This window comes from Peromyscus leucopus, chromosome 3 (assembly GCF_004664715.2).
Source record: "Peromyscus leucopus breed LL Stock chromosome 3, UCI_PerLeu_2.1, whole genome shotgun sequence".
NCBI lineage: Eukaryota > Metazoa > Chordata > Mammalia > Rodentia > Cricetidae > Peromyscus > Peromyscus leucopus.
In genome coordinates this window covers 3117441-3144261 of record NC_051065.1, presented here as the reverse complement: position 1 = coordinate 3144261, position 26821 = coordinate 3117441, and the positions used below count along the sequence as shown (strand labels likewise).

General features: G+C 37.3%; 1 protein-coding gene across 2 annotated transcripts; it reads left to right on the top strand.

Moving 5' to 3' along the window:
* Positions 1-7596: 7596 nt before the first annotated feature.
* LOC114695616 (hyaluronidase-5-like) lies at positions 7597-26371 on the top strand. 2 transcript variants are annotated; one of them, XM_037203480.1, is made up of 4 exons: positions 7597-7643; positions 18593-19746; positions 21044-21133; positions 25762-26371. In XM_037203480.1, the coding sequence occupies exons 2-4, from the start codon at positions 18793-18795 to the stop codon at positions 26296-26298; spliced, it is 1581 nt and encodes a 526-aa protein (XP_037059375.1). In that variant the 5' UTR covers positions 7597-7643; positions 18593-18792; the 3' UTR covers positions 26299-26371. The 2 variants fall into 2 exon arrangements, with proteins under 2 accessions (XP_037059375.1, XP_028728847.1); XM_028873014.2 differs by lacking the exon at positions 7597-7643 and adding an exon at positions 7650-7748.
* Positions 26372-26821: the final 450 nt, after the last annotated feature.

The window sequence follows — 26821 nt, the reverse complement described above, 5'->3', positions numbered from 1 at the left end:
GTTCTCTGATTTCTACAAAATGAAAACGTGTCATCTTCCACATCCTAGATTTCCTACCAGGTGACAAAGGAGCCTACATTCTTCATGGAAATTACAATTTCCAGTAAACACTGAGTCTTTCAGTCATGCCTGAAAGCACACCCTGAGTAGACCCTGCCCTATGACATTGCAGCCCTGGTTTGGTTCTTCTCAGAATACAGACCAAGACCTAGGTCCCATCAAAACTTAACTCCCTTGTGCTTTTGTATAGGAGGTCACACTTCACCCATGATTCTCTTTGGTTCTGAAATTTAGTCTAACCCAACAGGTCTTTCTGGGGTTAAGAGGCCACATAGGCCTATGGCATAATGCACTGTTGGGCTCTTTGGGGAGATGAAACTTCCCCTTTACTAATCAGGTAGTCAAGTGGTTATCAAGACCTAGAAAGCTGGTCCCCTGGGCCAACAGGAAAGTTCCTATCACTGTCTTGCTTTCCACCCTCAGCAATTGTGATGCTTATGCTCTCCAGCTGAATTGTTCATTCACAAGTCAAGTGTTACTCCCCTCCAGCACACCCATAGAAGACCCACCACAGTCCTCCAAGAACTGTGAACCCACAGAGGATTTAAAGTGCCTCATACAAAACAGATATGTGGTCCCCGTTAACAGTGGAATTCTCTACCACAGAATAAGTGAGCCTCAGTTCACGGCCTCTGTCTGCTTGTTGGGACCCTGTGCTTCCCACTCTGCTCCAGACTTGTCTGCGTCAGGAGCTGACAGTGAGTTGCTACTTATTCATAATGCTCATCATTCTGTCTGTGTTGTGGCTGCTACCAGGTTCATTTGAAACCCATGGCTTCTTCAGCCCTTTCATAAATGAAACTGCAGATTCTACAGGCCATTAAAAGTGTTGGGCATATCCTTAAATAACCTCAAAGAGTATATGTGTTTATTGTTCTCATTGTCTCTATCAAAATTATGTCAAAAACTGAGTTCAGAATATTTAGGATTCTCATATACTTTGCAAACTGAAACTACCCAGTTAGTGATTGGAGGGGCCTAAGTCCCTACAGATGGTTAACTTTGCAATCCCCCATCTAGTACTAATTATATAGCTCTGGCCAGGAGAATTGATGCCAAAGCCTACCTCTGTAGGTACCTTTTCCATTTAGAAGATTCTAGAATATTTCAGGGATTTCTTGGCCCTAAATCAAGTGCAGTACAATTGGACACAAAAGATGGGGAATTTAACAATGATATCATAAGAGGGAAGGAGCTGTATTAAACTTCTTAGGAGCTCAGAATACAGAACCCAGCAGGACACCTGACCCACACCATGATTCAGCCTTCTTAAGCCTCTGGAGTACACTGTCACTTTGTTTTATTAAATAAACTTCTGCTTAAACTGTCTCTATCGCTGTAACTCTGGCTAGATTCTTTCCTTCCAGAATTAAGGAACCAAGAAAGACTTCTGTCCAGTTATAAGGTATCACTGTAAATGGAAATTTACAGACTTGACCTTAAGTGATTAGTCAAACAAATATTGTATGCAATTACTTTCAGCCTATGAGTATAAGGGACATATGAAATGAAATACATGAATTTCAAGTTTAGGTTTGGATTTCATTTCAAAGTATCACATTCTTTACATGCAAATATTAAAAAAACAAAAACATAAAGTAAAATCTAGAAATATAAAATTTTATATATGGATACAAATGTATAAATTATTATTTCAGAAGAGTATGGAAGTAAATTATAGAATTGGAGTTAAGGAAAAAGTTGTTTTAACAAAGATCAAGAGGATATCAGAATCATAAAGTAGAATTTAATGAATTTCAAACTAATTATATATGAGACCTTTGTCTCTAATGTTGGAAGTCCAACTTTGCTTATAGAGTGGCCAAAGGGATTATTAAGTAAGACTATGGAGAAGAAAACAGCCTGTCAAACAAAATAGGAGGGGTAGTCACAGTCCATCAGACCACAGAATAAAACTGATATGAGATGGGTAGGAACAGAAGCAGACCAGCACATAGGCTGTGGGTGCAAGGTGATTGATAGGAAATGTATAGCATCACTTCTGTGTGTGAGGAAATAAGGCATTTGAGGCATCAGACCATTTAAACAGTCATATGATTATATTATTCCTCATTTTCTATCAATAGGTAAATGAAAGGGACTCTTTCTGAGAATATTCTCTGTTGTGGATCACTGGCAACTGAATTTTTTTTTTTAACAATTACAATGAATCTCAGCTTTTGATAGATTTTGATGGTATAAGAAATCAAGGGTACTTGGGCACATCTGGTTTTGGCTAGAACTCTGATTCTGGTCTTTGGTGTCTATTTTTTGGTGTCTCTAACAAGTCTACTTCATGTTTCTATCTTACCTTCCTCCAACAAGGCAACACCTCCTAATAGTGCTACTCCGTTTGGGGGTCATTTTCTTTCAAACCACCACGATTATCCAACTCAGATTTTGGAACTGAGGCTAGCCTTAAGCTAATATCATTTGTCATGTTTCTTCATTGTGTTTTATATGACAAAAATGAATACAGTATTGGAATTTTTTGCTTGTTCTTTTTTGTTTGTTTGTTTGTTTTTTGAGACAGAGTTTCTCTGTGTAGCTCTGACTGTCCTGAATCTTGCTCTCTAGACCAGGCTGGGCATAAATGCAGAGATCAGCCTTCATCTGTCTTCTGAGTTTTGGGATTAAAGGAGTGTGTCACCACACTCAGCAAGGTATTTTAATTATTCTTCAAATTTATCTGAGAAATTATATACTAAGTTTTGGCCTTACATAACTTTGCATCAATCACTTGGCCATAATAACTAGATGGCCAGGAGAGAAAAGATTCCTGTAAATAAATGAAATTTACCTACTCTATGTCTTCTCTGTCTCTCTGTCTCTGTTTCTCCCTTCTTTCTCTGTTTCTCTGTACCAGTGTTTGTGTGTGTCTGAGTGTTTGGTGTGTGGGCATACAGGTGTGGCCACCCAGGGAGGCATGTGTGGAGGCCACAGATTGCCATCCAGTCATCTTCCTTACTGTTTAAGGCAGGATCTCCACTGAACCCTGAACACTCCCTTTTATCTAGACTCGCAAGATTCTCTTGTTCTTCATCTCCTGGCTCTCAGGTTAGCATGTGCACAGACACCTGGCTTTAAAGCTGGTGCTAGGGGTCCAAACTCAAGTCCTTATGCTTATGTAGCAAACACTTTACCCATTGTCCCATTTCCCCAGCCTTGAAATTTAATTTGATTAGGTAAAGTATTAGGTCTCAATGCAAAGGTCTTATTCTGATTCTTTTTTTTTTTTTTTGGTTTTTTCGAGACAGGGTTTCTCTGTGTAGCTTTGCGCCTTTCCTGGGACTCACTTGATAGCCCAGGCTGGCCTCGAACTCACAGAGATCCACCTGGCTCTGCCTCCCGAGTGCTGGGATTAAAGGCGTGCGCCACCACCACCCGGCTTATTCTGATTCTTAAGCCCCATCCACTGAAGGAACAGTTCGTGTGTGTGTGTGTGTGTGTGTGTGTGTGTGTGTGTGTGTGTGTGAGTGTGAATGTAAAATTCTATTTTTCTGATCATTAGTGGCAACTTAAAACACAAAATGTAACTTGATGTTGTACTCAGACTTCTTATCATGTAGCCATATAAATCCACTGTTACATGGAAATTCAAACATAAGACCACTATATTGGAGTCTAAATTGACATCTTTGAAGACGTCTAGATATGGGCTTAATTCCTCTCCTCCCCACTCCCTTGCCCAAGACAACTAGATTCTAACTCCAAATTTTTTGGTTACTTGGATGAGCAGAAAGATTTCCATCATCTACATGCTGCACAAGACAAATCATCTGTCTGAAATATGTTGGTTTCAGTGTTACCTCTGTAACAACAGAGACTCACCTAGGGAGATGTGGCTGGACCTAGATTTCCTAATTGGATTGGGAGGCAAATCACTGAAGTTTTTTCTAGTGCTTATTATCCCACTTGGAAAAAATGATAATGATAATTCTACCCTAGTTTTGTTGAAAATTCTTAAATGTTTCTATATTCATTTATACATGGTCTGTTTTTAGAAATTTGATACACTTACTCTGTTGTTAATAATGTTTCAATGAAATCTTATTAAAATTGCTGTATTTTCTCAATTTTTGAAATTATAACAAAAATCTCAATTCTACTAAGAGTGTAGATTATCAGAAAATACGACTTTTTTTTTTTTTTTTTTGGTTTTTCGAGACAGGGTTTCTCTGTGTAGCTTTGCGCCTTTCCTGGAGCTCACTTGATAGCCCAGGCTGGCCTCGAACTCACAGAGATCCACCTGGCTCTGCCTCCCGAGTGCTGGGATTAAAGGCGTGCGCCACCAACGCCCGGCGAAAATACGACTTTTAATAGTATTTATTTTACTTAGTATATTTTTGGAAATGCAGTGATTACATGCTAAGAATTAAAAGCAAATAAGCCATATGCAACTAAACAAAAATATTTGTTGTGTCAACGATAGCATTAATCATGTAGCTAAAGTACTAATTAGATGCAACATCCAAGGCATTGGATGCTTTGTAATTATGTTTACAATGGAGTCTGTGCCTTTTGAAGTTTCTTTTTAAGTCTTCAGAGTTATCAATTTCTCTGCTCTGGGGTATTTTCCTATATTTTATAACTTTGTTACGTTTGTTTTTTAATAAAAAAGTAGGTTTTATAAAGGTTTTGTCTCTATCCCCAATCTCATTTTGGTTTAAACTCATCAAGCATTCTGAAACAGAACAGCGCCCACCTCCAGAAACATTCATGGGTATTTTTGCATATGGTTTCCCAGAATCTCTCAAAGTTCTTTTCTTTCCTGTACCTGAGATTCCCCTGGTCATTATGTAGCCATATTCTTGTTTTCTCAGTGGTGCTCTAGTACTGAGTTTCTGTTTCTTTGTCTCATATGAGAATGCTGGCAGTTCTCTGCTTTCCTTTGTTCTTGGTGATGAGACAAATACAACTGTCTGGTCTTCTCATCTGTAAGGGTAAACATTTGCAGACGTCTGTGGAGTACAGAGAGGCAGAGAGACTCTACTGACACATATTTATATGTGAGGCATTCTGAGTTGAAGTTTTAGTCTACTTTTCTTTTGTATAACATCTGCCACACACTTACACTCTATGATGCAATAATGCTTATTGATGATTGCTGGCCTCATATAGATGCAACGAACACACTAATAGCCAAAGAAAGACCAGCATTGCTTTGATTTTTGATAACCATTCTTCCTCTTTTGTGGAATAGAAGCACAATCAGCTTGTTTGACTAGACTTAAACATAATCTCCTGACACTGGAAAAGTGTCTGGATTTCGTATTAATCGTATGGTTTGCTACTATTTCATTTAAGTGTTACTTACTTATATATAATTTATTCTAATAATCTAATTCAAAGGAGTAAAATTTTCTAGGTAAGTTGCATTTTGCTGGTTAGAAAACCATTTCATTGGATTAAAGGGAGGCAACTTAAAGCCTAACTTTGAATAGGATGTTATCATGTCCCAAAGAATTGAAGCCAGAGAACGCAGCCCACAAAGAGTCTGAGTCCATTTGACATGTTGATAGAGTCATGGTCCATAAAGGTTTCCTTGTGCAGGTTGTCTCTCAGCATCACAAAGTTTTGTTCCTGAGAATTATCACCAAGGCAGAGCATCACCATATCTGTTGCAGCACAAATTCTGGGAGTGTTTCATTTCCACCAAAAAAGTTTCTCCATGGTTTACATATTTAGATCCCTTTTTTTTCATTTTGGGGGACTTTTAGTGCCAACAATTTTACAAATCATTAAATGGGCTTTGGATTTATTTCTCTTTTCATACCTGCTACTACTGTATTAGTTATGAAAGGGAGTGGGCAAGAATCAAAAGTACTAATAATAGCAATAGAAAAAACTTAATTTATTGTTTTCTCATTTACATTTTTATACAATGCATTTTGATCATGTTTTCCTCTCTCCCACTCTTCCCAGATCCTTCCTGCCTGCCTTCCTACCAGACCTTATGTTCTGTGAACTTAAAAAAAAGCCAAAACAAACAAAAAAGCAATGGTATAAACACACACACACACACACACACACACACCCCAAACCATGGAATTTACTTTGCCTTGTGTTGCTGACTATTTCAGGTCATGAGGCCTGTCCTGGAGTGTGGTTGGTATACTCCAATGACACTCCACTAGAGAAAAAAAAATTTTTTAATGTATCAAGTATAAAGTAAAACAAACAAAAACTCAAACAAAACAACCAAATCTTGTATTTACTCTTTTTAAGTTCTGTGTATGATGACTGAATAAACCAAAAGGCAGATTAACAGAGAACATACATTTTTATTTAATAATTTTACAGGTACAAAGGAGACTTCATGAGCTAAGTAAGATCAAAAGAAGCAAAAAGTCCTAAGAACTTTGAAATTTTAGAAATAAAGAATACTAAACTGTGAAAATTGATAGTACAAAGGGAAAAGTTAGTTGTAGCTAGTAAGGTATAATAATTTTTGAGAAAGTAAAATGTATGTTGGAAATTAATGAAGGGTTCAGGTCACATTACCAGGCTTGCTTATACTGATCCATTTCAGCGTCCACTCAAGTGTCAAGTGTTTGAAATAGTCTCATCTCCCTACTTTAGGGATGGTTTTGCATACATGAGGGATTTGCTATGGTGCAGAAAGTTGGAGGGTCCTCCCTACACTTATTGTTCCTTCATTATCATTAGCTCAAATGCCTAATATCCCTAAACGACAAACAGAGAAGGTACATTAGGAGAAAATACACTGAAAAGAACAGATGTAAGCACACTGCCTCAAATTCAATTAAATTTATCTTCTAACCTTGTGAATATGCCAGTCCAATCAAATGGTAGAATCTCAATTGTCTGATGGGTAGTGCTGGTGTCTTCTGTTCACATGTGTAAAATACTCTATGCCATATAATTTTTAGTAAGCAGCATTTTTTTCGCAGTGACTATAAACACTTCTCTTTGTACATTTGTGTTGTGTACAGTTGTGTATTTACAGGGTGATAATTTTGGAGTATAATAGACCATAAACAAAAACACTCCATGAGTTTTTTCTTAGGCATTAGGGTCTCACATGCAGGAAGGATATCAGGATGTTCTTGTCTGGTGGTAGATGTTATCCCTTCACTTATCCATCTGCTACCACGAGTCTACTTGATGATCATACTGGCAGAGACTAATGTAATTCAGATTTTTGATATTAGCTAGATACTGACATTACTAAAAGTCAGACTGATTAGTTAACATGACAAAAGTTTGGACAGCTGTTGTAAGGCACTATAAAAATTGTGCCTCACTTAGGAAAACAGTATGGCTGATAGGAAAGACAAGTTTGAAACAAAGCCCCTCCCAGAAGATCAGAGGTTGAGCAGGAGAGACTGAGAAGAGAGGAAGAGAGAGGAGGATTTGCATTAAGAATATTTTTTCCCTCAGGCAAGTGAGAGTCTAAAAGAGGCAAAAGAGAGACAGAAGCAAAGTTTCTGGATTGGTGGTCTTAGGAAAAATCTGTCTACTTTGTGATGTCATCAGCTTCTAGGACCTTGAACTGACTCTGAAATCCTTTCTATGAGGTCACCTGTGGAGATGGTATTCCAGCTGTTCTGGGAATGTTGGTGAGTCTAGCTAGGCCATGGTTCACTTGAACGTGGGAGGAGTGTCTGTTATTATAATGGAAGTGCGGGCGGTGAGGAGTTCTTCATAAGGTCCTTCCAAGCAAGGTAACAATGCATGATATTTCCTAAGCTTCTTGATATACACTTGACTTCTTGACTGAAAGCAATGACAAGAATTGTTGTTCAATGGAGGCCATCCTTTGTTCATATATATTTCTTCTTTCTTTTTTGGGGGACTCTGCTAAGTATAAAGTTACCAGAAGCATTTATGCTCAAAACCAAAGTTTTTATTATTATAAAGGTCCATTTTAGTTGTTTAAGCCAAATTGCTTGACTGAAATTTTTCCCTAAGTATTTTTTTAACTTTTATGTTTAGATTTTATGTCTTACTTGTCCTGATTATTAAGGATGTTATCAATTATAAAATTATTTTGAGTATAAAAACTTATTGTGAATAAATAGCTTATTTATAGTGAAAAATGAGTTTCCTGATCAAGTCCAATCTATAATGGAATGTCAAGGTGAGGAATAATCTCAGTTACTGATATCTTTGCACTGTCATAGTGTTGGTATGAAGACTTGGATTACATTCAGTCCATCCACTGAACACGTGGTGCATAACTTAGCAGTGTGAATAGCTGAGGGCAGGGGACGGGTCTGGAGGATCATGTGGAGTGTCTTCAGAGCATCATAAAGGCAGAATGGTTTCCTCCTGAAAGTCTGTAATATTTATAGTTAGTGAAACAGGAAGGAATTTGCTCAGGATTCTAATGCTGGAGCAGAATCACTTACATTTTAGTTCCTTATTTCTCACTCCTTGTAAGTGTGCAAACTGGGTGGAGAAAGGAAACCAGGGGTCAATTTTCCAGCTGCATATAATAGCAAATATGTCAGTTTATTTATTCTCAAGAGATTCTGTCTTTCCAGGGGCAGGCTTGATGGTGGATAAATTGTTTAAAAGGAAAAGGGAGAGTTTGAAACACCAGCATTATATCCCCATTTGTAACAGGAATATCAGAGAAAAATGAAAAATCCCTAGATTTTTTATCAGCATGACAGACTCCAAAATCCTATATGGAAAAGTGAATCGGGGCAATTTTCTTGTTTCCCAGTGTGCCTGGTCCAGTGATAATTTTATTTAATTGATCACACTCTGCAGGCAGATGTTTGGGAGGCTGATCTAAAAGTTTCTTGCTTTTGGCTGACTCTAACGCCTCCAAGATGTCAGCAGTAGCTTCAGGAATAAGCAGGGTATCCTGGGCAATGATGATGGACCATCCTGGTGAAATCAAACTTCTCTGAAGTTCTGTGACTTGGGCCAATAAATTGAACAAATAGGCAAATAAGAACAAAACAAACAAAATTCATTTAATATTTTCATGTGCACAGGAAAAATTCAAAGAAATATGTTAAACAAGAATTTTAGGGAAAACTAACAAGACATAGGAAAGGCCTCTAGAGGGAGTAACTTATAGGGAAGTGACTAGGATGTATGTGGGGCAAACTCACTGTCAATAAAGAACACACCAGAGTTTTGATTGCACAAATTCATTTTAGCATCTGCTCCCAGTCCCCTGCTGTAGAATATTCTCCTCTTTCATGTACAGGAGAGGGTATCTAGTATGTGGTTCACATTATCTCCTGGGGGAGATGACAGAGCCCTTCCCTCATTGGCTTTTGCTCAGTCCTTTTTAGTCCCTTAAAATGGCAAACATTGTCTTTAAGGGTGGTGTGTTTTGAACCCCTCCCGAAGTGTTATGCCCATGTTTTTTATGCACACTATTTTGCTGCACTATCACAAAGAAACCTGTGTACTAGTTATTTATCACTCCCATTTTGTAGTTAAACACATAAGAGCTCTAAAGTATACTGAAGTAAAATATTTGGACAAGGTAATTTGAGATTTGGTCTTATCTCAATGTTGATACTATTGGTCCTAACCTCGAATATGAAATTGGTAGTTAAGACATTCACTGACATTACTTATATGTTCTTCAAGTAGGTAAGAGTTTTCTTCTGGTTGCTGAGAGAACAAATTAAAGAGAGGAAGTAATTTGCCTATGGCCAATTAATTAGAACATAGCCACTCTTATAATTCAAACCTGTGTGTTGAACTATAAAATTTTTGTCTATTAAAGTGATTTGATAACTCTTCAGTAACAATTGTATTTTGCATTTAATACACAAACATATTATTATGTAACCAGGATTTTTTAATATACAAGTGTTTCCCATCTGTAGGTCTTGATTCATAATTTCCTCCCTGATATGAGACTTTTTTTTTTTTCCCAGACATGTCGTGGAAACTTTAACTATCTCTGAACTTTGCCTTTGAATTGTCCATAAATTCTCTGACTTCTCTTTGTCTGATAAGAGGTCATAAGACTCCTTTTTCCAGAGACTGCCTGCCTAACACTGTGCATGCTGTAAGTGTGCACAAAGTTTCCAAAGAATAACAGGCCTTGCCCGGAACTCCCAGTTCACAATCACCAGAACACACTCTATTTGTCTAATCTCATTTTGATGTATTTATCAATGCTTCTATCACGCCAATGCAATGAAATCACTATTGAAATCAGAAAGGACAGACTTTTGGAATTTCTATGTGGAAAGTCCTGGGTGGAGGTTTACCCAGAGAGAGTGTGAAGCTGTGGATGCTTCACCCACACAACACTATGTTTCTCTCCATTCCTGGCCTTGACAGCACTTGTATGACAGACTCTAAAGCCTGATTCCTATAGTTCTGGGAATTGCTTAAGTAAATTAACTAAACCCAAGGAGAGGACTGTGAGAACCTTGATATACAGGCAGTTGGCCAACAGCACAGGTAAAACTCCCTGTATTTTGAGACTGCCATCTTGAAGTAGGTAGGGATAGTCCTGTGGACCTGGGCTCGGCTATCAGCCAAGAGTTCTAGCTCTGTGGAGGGATTTTCTAGCTGCTGCTTCTTCTCTCTTCTCTCACTGACTCACAGTCTGGGATGGAGAGTGTGTATGTGCTGCTGTCATTCTTAACAACTCTGCATCCTCTAAATCGGTGCTTCTCAACATGTGGGCTGCGACCTTCCTTGAGGTTGTATAACAGATATCCTGCATGTCATATACTTATATTACAATTCGTAATAGCAGCAAAATTGCAGTTATGAAGTAGCAACAATAGTAATTTTACAATTGGGGGTCACCACAACATGAGGAACTATATTAAAGGGTCGCAGCCATTAGGAAGGTTGAGAACCACTGCTCTAAATATAGACTCCTGCTAAATAATATACTTTGGTATTTCAGCCTAGGAATTCCAAATCCTCATATTCTTCTAGCGTTACCCCCAATCTAATCACATACATTGTGTTTTATTATTCACAAATGTTAAATACCATTCATAACCCCCTTTCCTGTACATTGGCATTACCAGTAAGTGTTTCTAGTTCCATTTCATGATACAAGAATTCTAATATTATATCACAATATATCATTAGTGATGGGAAATGATGGCAGTTGGGACAGCTATTATAATATATAGGATTAGATTAGTATAAATATTCTTTAAATTCTCTTCTAAATTTGTGTCTTCTAAGAAGCAAGTTCATATCTAAGGTCAAAAGCAACTATTATTAAGGAATATAATATTGTTTATTTAAGTTAAAATCTATTTAATGTTTAAGATATTGGTATGAAAGTTTATGTCCTACCTTACATATACATATATGTATGAATGTATGTATCCATGCACCTGCTGAAACTTAACCTCAAGGAGATATTTAGATGTGGTGCCATTTGAGAAATGATGACATGAAATCTGTAGATGAACAGTCTTATTAAATAAGAAACACAGAGCCAATTGCAGAGTTAAAAGCCCAAGAGGTCAGAGAAGTAGCTGAGAGCTGAGACTTAAAACTGCCTTTCTTACCCTTAGCTGCCTCTGTTGTCCTTCCTCTCAGAAAGAGAGCCCTACTTCCTGTGTGTTTGTCTTTATATAGACTTTCTGTTCTGCCTTCTCATTGGTTGTAAACCCAACCACATGACCTTCTCGTCACTGTCTGTCTGTATAGACCTCCAGGTTTTCTGTGGTTGGTATTGAGATTAAAGGCATGTGTCTTCATGTTGGCTGTATCCTTGAACACACAGAGATCCTCTTAGCTCTGCCTCCCAAGTGCTGGGATTAAAGGCGTGCGTCACCACTGCCCAGCTTCTGTTATGGCTTGCTATTAGCTCTGACTCCCAGGTAACTTTATATATTGACATACAAATAAAATCACATTTCAGTACAAATAAAATATCACCATATGAAATCAGAGCTCTCAAGGATGGGTTGAGTACCACTGTCTCAGATGGGCCACAGAGAGCTTGCTTAGTCCTACTATCATGTGGGAGTGGCTTTCATTTTGATCTTGCAATTCCATTATATAAAATCAAATTCTTCTGTTTTTCTTACCAAATTTATAATTCTTAAGATTTATTTTTTTATTTGTGAGTGTGTGTGTGTGTGTGCGTGTGTGTGTGTGTGTGTGTGTGTGTGTGTGTGTATGTGTGTATGCTACATGTGTGCAGGTGCCTGTAGAGTCCAGAGAAGGTGTAGAATTCTGTGGAGTGCTGGCTGTGAGCCAACCTGGGTGGGGCTAGGAACTGAAATCAGGTGCTCTATAGAAGTAAGACGTGACTTAACTCTTGAAACACCTTTCCAGTCCGAAAGCTATAACATTTTAGTGTAACAGCCCCCAATGCACTAATTTAGAAATAATAATTTAGATGTCAAGCAAGAGATGAACTTGTGCTTTGGTGTGAGATTGAAACAATTAAGTGAGATTTAAAAAAAAAGAAGAGTTATTTTGTGCAAATAAGAGACAGGAAGTATATCAGGGACACAGGAAGTGAAGAAAACCCCTCCACCCAGAATCCATTTGAAGCATCTCACCCGAGGTGAGAATTTGAGCACAATTAACATTTACTGTGAAGGCTGATGACATAAAGACAGTGTTCCTTTGCACGGGAACTCTAAGCTGATATCCCTGGTCACTGATATTTGCCTCCACCACCACCTCAAGGAAAGGAACCTGACTCAGAATACTATTCTTTTCCTATGACAAGAAGTCAAGCACTACTTTCCTTAACATTTTGAAAACTTTGATTCTAATATTTTAAAACAAATCACATTTGCAGTGAATGCTGATTTGTCTTAAGGTTAACTGTAATATAATGCAGACATGTGTCTATCAGTACCTTAAAATGCTTACCCATCCAAAAAAAAAAAACCAGTCAATGGGAGCTGCCTTTACCACTGGACCCTGGAACTCATTTCAAGCGCTAATAAAAACATTTATAGCCTTCTTTTGTTAATGTACCATTCTTGCTAATCTTCCCTGCCACCAAACACATGCCACGCACAGAAATACTGGTCTTCCTGCCCATCATAAACATTGCAAAATATTTTTTCTTTGGTCAAAGGGCTACCTTTTTCTTACTCAGAGTGTTAAATACTGCATAACCAATAAACTGGAAGCACTTCTGACCTACAGAGACCCTAGATGAAAACTCACTTACTTCAGTAGTAAGTTGCCTATTTTTCTTCTGTGTCATAATCAAATAGAGAAAAAGCTGTCCTAGCATTGGGGAATATGATTATCAAGTTCTGTATCTGTAATGTTCCACATCGTTTTTTTCTGTAACTCACTTAATTGTGTGAGAGGTGCTTCTGCCATAATAGTCCCTGGTAGATGTTGAAGTAGAACTTCTTGGGCTTTGAGGGCCTCCAGACTTTCCAAACCCATTTGGGGCAACATTCTGAAAGCTAAGGCAAAGGTACAAGATGCCAAGGATGAGGAAGAAAAATGAGAAATTGAAAAGGGGAGAAAGGAGAAATGCAACATTATACTAACTTTTCTTGTTGAAGCAAGTTTGTGTAATCTAGTTCTGGCCAAATTATCTGTAAAATATAGTTCAAGAAAAAAATGTTAGAAAATAACCTTTCTTTAAGAGAAGAAATGTTCACTTTTTGTGTGTGTGTGTTTTTTTTAAATGCTTACCTTTTTTAAAGATTTATTTGTGTGTGTGTGTGTGTGTCTGTGTGTATGTGAGTAGGTGGGTATGTACACATGAATGCAGTGTTCATGGAGGTCAGAAGAGAGTTTTGGATCCCCTGAGCCCAAAGTTAAATGTAGTTGTGAGCTTCCCAATGTGAGTGCTGAGAACAGAACTCAAGTCTTCTGTAAGAGCCATCTTTCTGATCCTTTTAATCTTACCTTTTTTTTTTTTTTTTTTTTTTTTTTTTTGGTTTTTCGAGACAGGGTTTCTCTGTGTAGCTTTGCGCCTTTCCTGAGACTCACTTGGTAGCCCAGGCTGGCCTCGAACTCACAGAGATCCACTTGGCTCTGCCTCCCGAGTGCTGGGATTAAAGGCGTGTGCCGCCGCCGCCGTCGCCACCACCACCACCACCCGGCTTAATCTTACCTTTTAAAAGTTTGTCTGAAATTCAGTTTAGAATCCCTGTAGTGTTTAACTGGCAGTAGGCGTCCATCTTTGTTTTGAAATGAAGAACTTTAGTACTCTGTACCCAATGTCATTAGTGTACAAGGACAATAAAACTGAAGTCTATTCCCAAGTGGATTTATCTATCTATCTATCTCTCTCTCTCTCTCTCTCTCTCTCTCTATATATATATATATATATATATATATATATATATATATATATATACATATATATATACATATATATATGTATATATATCCATCCATCCATCCATCGATCTATCTATCTATCTATCTATATCTATTTTTATTCTAAAGAATGAGTCTTTAGATATTTGTGGATATGATCCAGATACAGTAAAAGCTGACTTTGGTAGTGTGAGGCTCCAAAGGCTACCAGCTGTTTGCTTAGTCCTGTGATGGCCTTTATCATGCTCAGGTGTTCTAACTGAACAGCAATGGAGAATGAGGGAATGGCCAAAGAATGACCTAATTCTTTGTGCTCTTTTCTATGCCTCACCAACTCCTTGGTTCTTTTTGCCACCAAAAACATCATCTTTGTATATCAATACTTACCAATGTTTCTGAAAGTTCTCTGTTTATATTTATAGTAACAATTTATCTTTAAAAATCTATAATTTTAATGGTAAAATGACTATAGCTGCATGCAGTTCCTAACATCATCAAGCTGATGGTTACATGGATGAGGACTATCATAATATACATACATAACCTAGATACAGCAGCGTGATGGTTTCTATTTCATAATTATGACTGTGTTTTCTGTACTTTTAATTATGATGTACCAGAGTAAAGCATTCATTATGAAAGAAAGCATTTGCTGTAAAGAAAGCAGAAATCAGTACAAGAAATTTGGTCCCTTTTGTTTGGCCTATCCTATCATAACTTGCCTGTTTTGATCTCAACAACTTGTACCTTCTAATAAAATCATTTTGTACATTTCAAATATATACAACAAAATTGAAAAAGAAGCTCAAAAAGCAATAACCAACTTCTTTGCCATAAAATAACACAGAAGTCCTGATCAGCCTTGCAATGAACAAGAGTGAGAAACTTTGTGGTCATTTTTCTTTCTTCAGTGAAGAGAAGCAACTACTTCAAATCTGTTCTGGCCGATTCATTTTTAGATTTACACTTTATGTTACTTTCATTTCTTATTTGGAAAACTATATGATAGTTGGATCCAAGAGCAGCTAAAAAATATTTAAAAGACTGTCAGAAAAAAAAATGAGCATTCACAGAGCTCTTTAATTCTTTAATTCTTTAATCACCTACTTCCATGCTTTTGGGTACCTCAACTTTTAGTTGTGTATTTTATTTTAATTAGCAAGCATTTAAGACAATTTACATGTTGCTTCACTAGGATTATTACTGGTTCTGATATTTGCATAAATTCTATCAAAATAAAATAAGGTTTTAAAGTGTCACAATGACTTATTCTAGATAGTTTCTCATTTTAGAGATTTTTGAATATATAGTGGTAAATACTATATTGGTAAGTGTATACAGATGGCTTTACAATTTTATCACAAAATTTTTTGGGATTTCTCAGACAAGTGATGCCTAACTCAAAGGATTTATTAAGCAGGCATGTATTCCATTGATAAAGTTTCCTTACAAAAGAATAAGAGTTTAACTAGGATTTCAAATGTATTTCATTCTCTTACTTCTAAAATTATTTTGAAAGAAACCTGTTTGTAAAGGGATGCAATCAACACGTCCCTACTTGAGAAGACATCGAGACTAACAGATTTCTTGCCATAAAGCCACTCAAGAGTGGTCTAGTGGCTGGAAACAGGGTGAGTCTCCCCATTGGAGCCTGAGGTGCTATCAGGACCCAGCTGCTGTGTATTGAGAAAACTGTTCCCAGATTGAGCAAGAAGACACGTAGGAGCCAACTGTAGTATAATACAGGTGACATAGTCCTTACCTGAAATGCATGGAATCAGAAGTGCTTCAGATCACAGCCTTCATATAGTTTTAGAATATCTGAATATACACAGGGAGATATCTTAGGCATGAGACCAAAGAAAACTGAAATGCTGTTATTTTATATATAACTAGTTGAAAGTAATTTTATACAACACTTTCAAATGTTTTAATTCACAGAATACAGTTGAATGGTGTAAAATCTGGGTCTGACCTAAAAGCCTCTTTCATACAGACTGTCTTCCATGGTTCCAGAAAATATTACGCAATCTGTCAAGGGAAAAAAGCAATTAACAGTCCTATGCAGCTGCACACTTAGAAATCATGACAATTACCAGCATGGCAAGATATGCACGAAGGTATAATACGTAGCATTCACATGTCAGTGCCAACAACAGTTGTCAAATGGGATTTAAGAGCCACTCAACAGGAGAGGAATCAGGTCTGGTCCTGGAAACCTAGCCAGCCTCCCCGTGGCTTTTAGGTCAGACCCAGCTCAAATAATTTGAGTCCTGTGTCCTAAGTGTGCGGTGTCTTCAGCATTATGGAACCACCCTGACCCCCGAGAAGCAACGAAGAGCTACATCTATAATGTATATTGCTTTTGGAATCACTTAGTAAGTAGAGAAATATAAATTAAAGTATCCAACATTTCATCTCACCGCAGTCAGAATAGCTAAGGTCAACAAGAGACACCAAATGTTGGTGAGATTGTGGAAAAAGAGGAACTCTCATTCACTGTTAGTGGGTATGCACTTTGGTTTACACACTCTGGAAATCAGAATGGAGAATCTTCAAAAAACTAAAACCAAATCTGCCATATGACCCAACTATACCACTCCTTGACACATGACCCAAGGATGTGGCATCCTACTTCAGATGGCTGCTCAACAATGTTACTAGCCACTCTATTAACAATGGGTAGGAAATGGAAAATACCTGAATGTCTTTCAACACATGAATGGATAGTGAAACTGTGGTTAACATACAAAATGCAATACTATTCAGTTGTAAAGAAAAATGAAATTTTAAGGTAAACGGATGGACCAAGAATATATTATATTGAATGGTGTGAACCAGACCCAGAAAGACAAAAGCCTAGTGTCTCTCTCATCTGGCATTTATAGAAAGCTAAACTTTTATTCAGTTTCCTTGTCCCATCTGTCAGTCAGTCATTGATGTTGACACTTGATATTTGAAAAGAATTATTTTGTCCTCCTTTATTTTAGAGTAAAAATTTCTACATTTTACAATATGGAGGTATGTATGAGTTTAAATAATGAACTTCTTGGGGCTTTCACCTGTTCTAAACATTAGGAGAGTATAATTCATTATGTTTAAAGCATGAGACTAACAAAGGTTAGGATTTCCTTTTATTTTGACTATGCCACTCTTTTGAGGTTATTTTTCAACAACGAGAATGAGTGAATAGTTTGCTATGATAAGGACAACATTCCTAGCAAGAAGGATATAATTATCACTCTACCGTCACATGGCAACATAATTATAGAAAGGCCATATTTTCCTTATATTAAAACATTTTAATATGCGTTAGAGGTGGTAGGTTTTGCATACTGATCCAGGGAATTTAATCTCTGGTTGTAGGTTCATTCATTATATGACAAATTTACTAATAATCCTTCAGTTTACCTCAGAATAACAAGGCAATTTTGCTTATTAAACACTGTTTAATTTCCAAAATCCGTATCTTGTTTTTATTAAAGGTAGGCTAGAACCAATTCCTTTTGTAAAGATATAAAGTAGTTTGTGAATTTTAACTACATGTGGACATTGCTGTAAGATTTGGTCCCTTGGAGTTCTAAGGGGCTCTTGAACTTTTTTTTAACTTGTTGCAAACATAAAACTGCCTTTTTCTTTCTCCCTTGTTGTTGCTAAGAAAGTTGATAAGTATAGGTGGACGAAATGAAAAAATTATGAGCCAGAATGGTGGCACACAGCCATATAACCTCAAATCCTCGAGAGGCTGAGAAAGAACAATCCCAAGTTCCAGGTCAGCTAGGCGAGCTTAGCAAGACCTTGTTCAAACAAACATTGACTGAGAATGTAACTTAGTAGTAGCAGTATTTGCTTTATGGGCAAGACCTTGGGTTTAGTTCTTAATATTGTTCCTACAGTCACGCATACAAATGAATCTGAAAAGGCAAAAATTTTCCACTGTATGAGAAGTTGTTTTCAAAATTTGGCATTTAGTAACAGAGTGGTCTTTCAACCCTGCTAAGCAAGAGTTTATTTTCTTTTAACTTGTCTTTGCTAAGGCATCTGAGGATATAAGAAGGAAAACGGAAACATAATTACAGCTAGTTATCCATGAGATAAGATGAGATTTGGAGAGGCTGTTACAGAATTTGTATCATATATAAGAGAAAAAACCCTGATTGATTTAAACACAGTAGGAGATTCTATCTTCTGAAATTGAATTAAAGTGCCTATAATCAATGCTTGCTAAGGACTTAGTAAACCTTCAAATCCAGTGGTAATAAATTTTGGCTTTACTGTTTTTTTTTCCTTTTCTTAGTTATAGATTATACAACTTGTCACAAAACATTCCTGAAACACGATGCAAGAAGAATAATAGTTCATTGTAAGGCAGTCATCAAACTTTCATCCCTCAGAGAGGCCTCATGTCACTATCTTTCTCACCTTTTGCACCAAATATTGGAGAGAACAAAGTGTGTAAGAAGAAATAAGTGTTTGCATACTACTTAATTCTCTGCAATGCGAGTGTTGGATTTGAAGCACTCCTTTTCTGGGAGCTTTTTTGAGTTTAATGGAGCACTCCAGACAGCAATCATCTTCCTTTTGCTCCCATGTTGCTTGACTGCAGATTTTAGAGCACCCCCACTTATACCTAACGTACCTTTCCTCTGGGCCTGGAATGCCCCAACTGAAGCTTGTCTCACAAAGTTTAATGAGCCACTAGATCTTAGTTTGTTCTCTTTAGTAGGAAGTCCCAAAAAAACTGCCACGGGCCAGCCTGTCACAATATTTTACACTGATCGACTTGGCCTCTATCCTCATATAGATGATGCACAAACAAGTATTCATGGAGGGATACCCCAGTTGGGATCTCTAAAAAATCATTTGGCAAAATCTAAGAGTGACATCGAGCATTACATGCCAATAGACAATGTGGGCTTGGCTATCATTGATTGGGAAGACTGGAGGCCCACCTGGTCAAGAAACTGGAAACCCAAGGATATTTACAGGAATAAGTCTATTGAACTGGTCCACCAACAAAATAAACAACTTAATTTAACAGAAGTCACTAGGAGGGCCAAAAAGGAATTTGAACATGCAGCAAGAAATTTTATGGAAGAGACTTTAAAACTGGGGAAATCACTTCGGCCAAATCACTTATGGGGTTTTTATCTTTTTCCTGATTGTTATAACAATAAATTTCAAGACCCCAACTACAATGGACATTGCCCTGATATAGAAAAGAAAAGAAACGACGCTCTCTTCTGGATATGGAAGGAAAGCACAGCGCTTTACCCATCTATATATTTGAAAAGTGACTTGAAGTCATCTCCACAGGCAGCACTCTATGTCAGAAATCGGGTACGAGAGGCCATTAGGGTGTCTAAGACAAGGGACCCTCATAATCCAGTTCCTGTTTTTGTATATGCTCGCATTGTGTTTATTGATCTGACTTCCCAATACCTGAATCAGGTAAGTAAAACAAGCACATCAGCTAAGAGATCATTTTTACAAACCACATTGAACCGGAATTTTATGTTTTCAAAGGGTGAAATTTGGTATTTAATATTTATGAATATGTACAACAAGAAAGTGCTGTTTGTAATGGAGGCAAAATGAGAACACTTTAAGTCATTTAAAATGAACAAAATTTTTGGTGTGGGTGAGGGTTCATTCACCTCCAGTGTCATTCCTTTATGTCTCCCTTGATTTTTGAATCAGATCCTCTTGCTGTGACCTGAAGTTTGCCTGTTAGGTTAGTCTACCTGGCTGGTGAGCCCCAGAGATCTGCCTGACTGCCTCCCAGCACTGGGTTTGCAAGCTGGCAAGCTTGCCTCTCCATGCCCCATTCCTTTTTTTTAGAGCATGTGTAGCTAGAGTTTTCCTGCCTTGCCCACAGTCAGGACAAATCTTTGTCACCCGCCAGTCCCACAGCTACTTAGACCCAACCAAGTAATCATAGAGACATATTGCTTACAAACTGTATGGCCATGGCAGGCTTCTTGCTAACTGTTCTTATAGCTTAAATTAATCCATTTCCACAAATCTATACCTTGCCTCGTGGCTTACTGGCATCTTCACATGCTGCTTGTCCTGGCGGTGGCTGGCAGTGTCTCCTTCTGCCTTCCTGTTCTTTTATTTCTCCTCTCTGTTAGTCCTGCCTATACTTCCTGCCTAGCCATGGCCAATCAGGTTTTATTTATTGACCAATCAGAGCAACTTGACATACAGACCATTCCCCCCAGCACAGCCAAGTGCAGACCATCTCAGACACCTGCACTCAGGCTTGTGGTCCTAATCATCCTCTATTTGGACCTGCTGTGTAAAGCCACGAGGAACCCAAGAACGGGCTCCCACAGGACTTACAGAACATCCCACAGCAAGCATGGGTCCTAGGGGTGGAGCTTGGGTCCTCATGTTTACACAGAATCCACTTTACCAACCAATCTATCTCCTCAGCCCAGCACTTGATCCTGATTTTAATCCTATGAGATGCTAGTATCCATGAATAATTATATGTAGTATAGACTATACCTTAACTGTTCCTCTTTTTTATTTAATGAATGTGTTCTTTTGCCAGAAGAAGTAATTAAAGCAATGATAATCTCCATTTTAAAACAGTAACAAAATACTTGTGTAGAGTGTATAAAGAGAATAGAAATATTTAAATTGTTGGATCATCATGTTTAACTTTGGTATTACTGTCAAATGTTTAATACTTTCACTTCATCCCCATGGGATAACTCTTTCTTTCTGTCATATTTTCTAGGATGACCTTGTGAATACAATTGGTGAAACAGTTGCTCTGGGTGCCTCTGGAATGGTAATGTGGGGAACTCTTGGTTTAGCACGAAGTATGGTAAGTTGAATTAGTAGGAAATAGATGAAGATATTTCTACAGTTTTAATGTTTGAATAATCATGCATATATGTACATATATATGTATACACACACAACAAAGTGCAGTCATAAACGTTCCCCATTTCCCTTCCACTGCCATAATAGGCCCAATGCATAATGAATAAGGTGGGAGATGTAGGATCAAGCTGTGGAGGAGGGTCATGCAGAGTGTTTTGCAGTCCTGGCGCTCTGAAAAAGATTGAAATTGTGTGTGTGTGTGTGTGTGTGTGTGTGTGTGTGTGTGTGTACCAGGAAAGAGAGTAGACCTGTATAGTTCCTCAAATGACATGGCTTCCTTACATTGAGTGTAGAGATCTACCAAGAATGGTCTAGCTACCTATTTCTTTTGTCATCCTTATTAATAAGAGTTACAGAGACAAACAGTGCAGGTTAGAGTGTTATGAGAGAGTAGTGCAAGTCTCCTATCACCCCAGAGGACTTAAGGGTCAGCAGTAGAGGGTCCCTGGAGGTCTTATCCCGATAGCCTCTCTTGTTCAGATGGGCACATCAAGGGCAGGAAGAAGGCATTCTTAGCTGTCACCTCCCAAGAGAAGGCTGACCCTGTACAGTCTCTGTACAGCATCTTATATGTTTGGTTGTTTTGGGCAGGAAGGGATTTCCTGTCTTATGCAAGTCGGTACAGATCTCAAGTACTGATTTGTAATAAGATTCTGTTTCTTCTATTTGAAGGAACACATTTCACTGTAATGTCTGCGAGTGAAAAATAGACACAGGTTGATGTTCTACCATGTCTCTGAAGGATCTTCAGTATGATTCACTCAGAGACAGCCTTCAACTTTGATGGCATTGCTTTCTATTTAAGGCACTGTCTTAACATTATCTCTTGTGGACTCTTTCAATATGTTTCTGCTAAACTTCCCCAATTCATGATCAGTTTAATTTTATCTTTGTTATTCATCATTTCTGATCTGTATTTCCATGGATCACTTGTCACATTTCCTCTGATTTCCAAGAACTTGAGAAACTGGTGATTGCACAGTTTTGTGTTTGTCGGCAGATGCTAGAACTGAATTAAAACAAGCATAAAGAAAACCGTTTCCCTCCACTCTACTTTATCAGATACAATGATGTGATGAAGCCAGATCTACCAGTCTGACCTTATGAGACTTGATTGTTTATTGTTTAGGAATTTGTGAGTTGTTAACCATAGCCATTATTAAAAGTAAAATTATAGGAAGATACAAAATTATATAAAAGATACAAAAAGATATAAAATTAATGTTAAAACAATAACTAATATAAATTAAATATAAACATGTTTTCATAATAAAAATAAAAGTAATAACTAATACTCAAAATATACCAGTTGTTACTTTGTGTTCATTTCAGTGCACAAGGTTGGGTAGATCTAGCTATTAGGTAAATGTAGATGGATACATCCTAGAATGGATGCTGCCCACATCACATGATTATACTGTGTAATGGTGGTATGCTCAGTTCCCAACTCTGCATTCAGTACTGTTAGATTGGTAACCTGAAGTTGGCTAATGTGGGGTATATTTACATTATATCTCTTATACAGCCGATTTAAATCTTTCCATAGAGTACATATAAGGTGATCCTCAAATCATACTCATTCCACTTATCTATCTTTTGGCTAACCTTTGTCTCTGAAAGCATCGGCAACATCACTTGAACTTGGTATAACTTTTCATATATTTGGGGCTGAGAATGTAGCATTAAAGAATACTGACAATCTGCGCACACTTGAAACTAGAGGATACCAAAGAAACAAAACCCTGTAGATTAACGTGATCAAACCTCATATGAACACACAGAGACTGAAACCGTATTCACAGGGCCTGTACGGGTCTGTAACAGGTCCTCTGCATATATATTATGACTTACAGTTTAGTGTTTGTGTGGGATTCGTAAGTGTGCAAATGAGTGGGTCTCTTGTGCCTTCTCCTGGGCTCTTTTCCTTCTGTTGGTTTGTTCTTTCCAACATCAATGTGATAATTTTTGTTTTTTCTTATTATATTTTATTTTGTTATATTTTAATACTATCTTTAGGAGCCTGTTCTTTTCTAATGTGAGACAGAAAGGGAGTGGAGCCAGGTGGGAGGGGAAGTGGGGAGAAACTGGGAGGAGTAGAGGAAGGAAAAAACTGTAATCTGTAATCGGGATACATATTCTGAGAAAAGCATCTATTTTCAATAAAATGGAAAATTAAATAAAAAATAAATAAAAACAGTCTTTTTGTGACACTAAAAAAAGAAAATATGTCTGAAGAAAATATTTGATATTAGAAGTGCTTTACTGACAATTAGTATATGCATGTGAGTCCTACCATATATTTTGATATTTCTCTCCCCTAACTTCTCCCAGATCCTCTCACTTCCTTACCCATCCAACTTCATAATTTTTCTTAATCTCTCCTCCCCCTTTCCCACCCCCTCCCTCTCTTTCCCCTACCTCTCTCAAACTAAAAACAAAAAGCAAAAAAAAAAATCAAAACGAACAAACTAGAAACTAATAAGATACAAAGAATACAAAAACAACCCAAAATGCAACATTTAGCATTCCTCCAGCACACACACACACACACACACACACACACACACACACACACACACGCTGATTGGAGTTGGTTTGTGTTGGTCAACTCCTGAGGATCAGGCCTGCCTAGGAGTAACTTTTAAAGGAAGAAAGAAATAACAGTATGCAATATTGAATCTTTGGAGTAGGTCAGAATGTCATGTCTTTACCCAGGGCTAGAGGGAAGGCCCCCCCTCAATGACCTTTATGGATCTTATAACATTCCCTCCTTGAATAGGGATCTTAAATCATTAGGAGATAAGCTGAAATTGGGGAATATATAATAAACCATTTCCACATGGAAGGGATTGGTGTATGGGCTGAGTTTCAGTCATATCCTAATGGGTAGCAGGTTGTTGTTGTCATCATCGTTGTCGTCCTTCTCCTCCTCCTCCTTCCTCCTCTTTCTCCTCTTCCTCCTCCTTTCTTCTAATGAAAATAAAGTCTTTTTTGTACAATAAATTCCTGACCATGGTTTCTCTTCCCTCATCTCCCATATCCTCCTCACCACCTCACCCTTCCAACTCCATGCCTTCTTTCTCTCTCTTAAGAAAACAAACAGGCAAATAAAATAGACAAACAAAGGAAAAACAAAAATTAAGAAAGAGCACAGACAGCCCCTATGCATGCTACCACAATCTCTGTGATTTCCTATGTGTGTAAGTCCTATTGTGTTTTAATGACACTGTTTGCTTGGTATCCTTCATCTCCTCTGGCTATTATCTGCCTCCTCTTCCTCATAATTCCCTGAGCCCTGTAGTGAGGGATTTGATGAAGACATCCCATTTAAGATTGAGTGTTAAAAGATGGTTACAAGATGTTTCACTCTGTTCCCATTGTCCAGTTGTGGATCTCTTTACTAGTTCTCATCTAGTGCAGAAAAAAGCTTCTCTAATTATGATGGAGTGAGACACTGATCTATGAGTATAGCAGAATATCATTAGGAGTCATTTTATTGCTACGTTCCTTTAGCAGAATAGTAGTATTTGATGTTCCCCTAGGTCCATGGACTGTACAGTTTCAAATTCTTGGCCACTTGAACAGTGTCAGGCATAGGTTCCATCTCATGGAGTGGGCCTTAAATCTTATCAGACAGTGGTTACTTCCACAGTGTTTAATATCACTATTGCACCATAATGCATAGCTTTTAAGCAGAGTGTTCCTTTAGAGGAGATAACAAGAAACTAGGAACCAGAACTATTCCAGAATTCTATAACTCCAGCAAAGATTCCTAAGCTGCCTAATCAATTTTTATCTGCAGTCCTCATTTGTACCAGCATTAAGATGCTCAACACTCAAACTCTGCAAAATTTGCCAAAGGACTGACTGTCATGAATACACAATTATGTAATATATAAACTATGCAGGTTGAACCCATTTGTTTTGAGCCATCACTTTGGGAACTATTTTTGATGCTGTTTAAACTTGTCTGACAATTATAATTCTTACTATGATTTTTATGGTTAATTAAACCATAGGCCTCATATTAAACATGTATATATGTATCTTTCTTTTTGTCTTCAGAATAGTTCCATGTATCAGGCTTTAAAAACATCCTTATCTTACAGGTGATAAAACTCAAGCATAATCTTATCAATTAATTCAATTAATAAATTTGACTTGGGGGTCACCCAAATAGGAAACTAAGACTTACAAGGTTTGATATATTTGCAAGTCATACAGAACGTTATTTATGAAGGTGTTAACTCCAACTTTCAGAGCAAGAGAGATTCAAAGCCTATATTCTAAAAGCTGAAACATTCCATCCCTTAGATTAATTCTTTAATAATTGTGGAAGTTCAAGGATAAATTGTGCCTCAACTAAATAATTATTCAGTGCCATGAAATGGCACACAAAACTCAGGAATTTTTTGTAAATAATTGATTAAATAATATTGCTTGTTAAAGTGAAAAAGAGTACTTCCTAAGAATGCGGTGTGTCTATTGCTTTGTTTTCTAAGAGTTGCTTGATGCAGTATATTGTCACATAGAACTTCTGCCTTGATATTCTATCTTATGACTTTACAGAAATCTTGTCTGACCTTACGTGATTACTTGGAGAACACACTGAATCCTTACTTAATCAACGTTACCCTGGCAGCCAAAATGTGTAGCCAAACACTTTGCCGGGATCAAGGCATGTGTTCGAGGAAAAACTGGAATTCAGATGACTATCTTCACTTGAGCTCCCAAAATTTTCAGATTCAATTTGTGAAAAGTGGAAAGTATGAAATCCGTGGCAGTCCCACCTTTGATGACCTGCAGTACTTTTCCAAAAACTTCCGTTGCAACTGTTATGCCAACCTGAACTGCAAGGAGAGAGATGACATGGAAAGTGTGAACACTATCAGTGTGTGTGCTGTTGAAGACGTTTGCATTAATTCCTTCATAATTGAAGAACCTAGCGCTCTACCTGTCAACTGGAAACGCCCTAATTTTGCTAATAGCAATCAGTCAGATATTATATCATCTGCCACAAGAGGTCTATGTGTGCTGAGGAAAGATGTCAGTGGGTTTCTCTTTATTCTCTCTATCTACTCACAGCATTTGAAATATTTGCTATAGGTTTTTTGATCACTCAAAAATTGAACATCATCTTTCAGAAACAATTCTATAGAAATAATAAAGATTCTACTTTAAATTTCAGAGACAAAATATATTCTTATATCAAAAACTGAGTGCAAGGCTATCATAGTTACAGGATTAACAGTCTGAGAAGAGTGGAGATTAAATAAAATCAAGTTTCTATAAATGAGTGTCTTTTAGTAATTTGCTTTTAGTAATTTGCTGTTGGCTAAAATTTAGTAATGTTTTAGTAATTTATCATTGGTTAAAATCTTCAAGAAAATGAAAATTTATATCTTTTAAAATGGAAGTGCTCTAACCTGCCATAACTGTAATTTTTAGCTATTATATCTTGAAAAATATTTATATTTAGGGTTTATGGAAAAGTAAACTTTAAAAAATGATAATTTTATTTTTATATGACTTACTATATTCTTAAAACTCATATTTTAAAGTATTCAAATTGATTTTTTATTTATGATTGTCAGGTTTAATTTGTGTACCTAAAATGGCTTTTTTTAAA

Bases quoted from the DNA above. Each gene is read 5' to 3' on its own strand.
- LOC114695616 (XM_037203480.1), top strand. From the start codon at position 18,793: ATGCGAGTGTTGGATTTGAAGCACTCCTTTTCTGGGAGCTTTTTTGAG. The intron at 19,747-21,043 runs GTAAGTAAAACA...CATATTTTCTAG, and splicing joins CTTCCCAATACCTGAATCAG to GATGACCTTGTGAATACAAT. The intron at 21,134-25,761 runs GTAAGTTGAATT...ATGACTTTACAG, and splicing joins TTGGTTTAGCACGAAGTATG to AAATCTTGTCTGACCTTACG.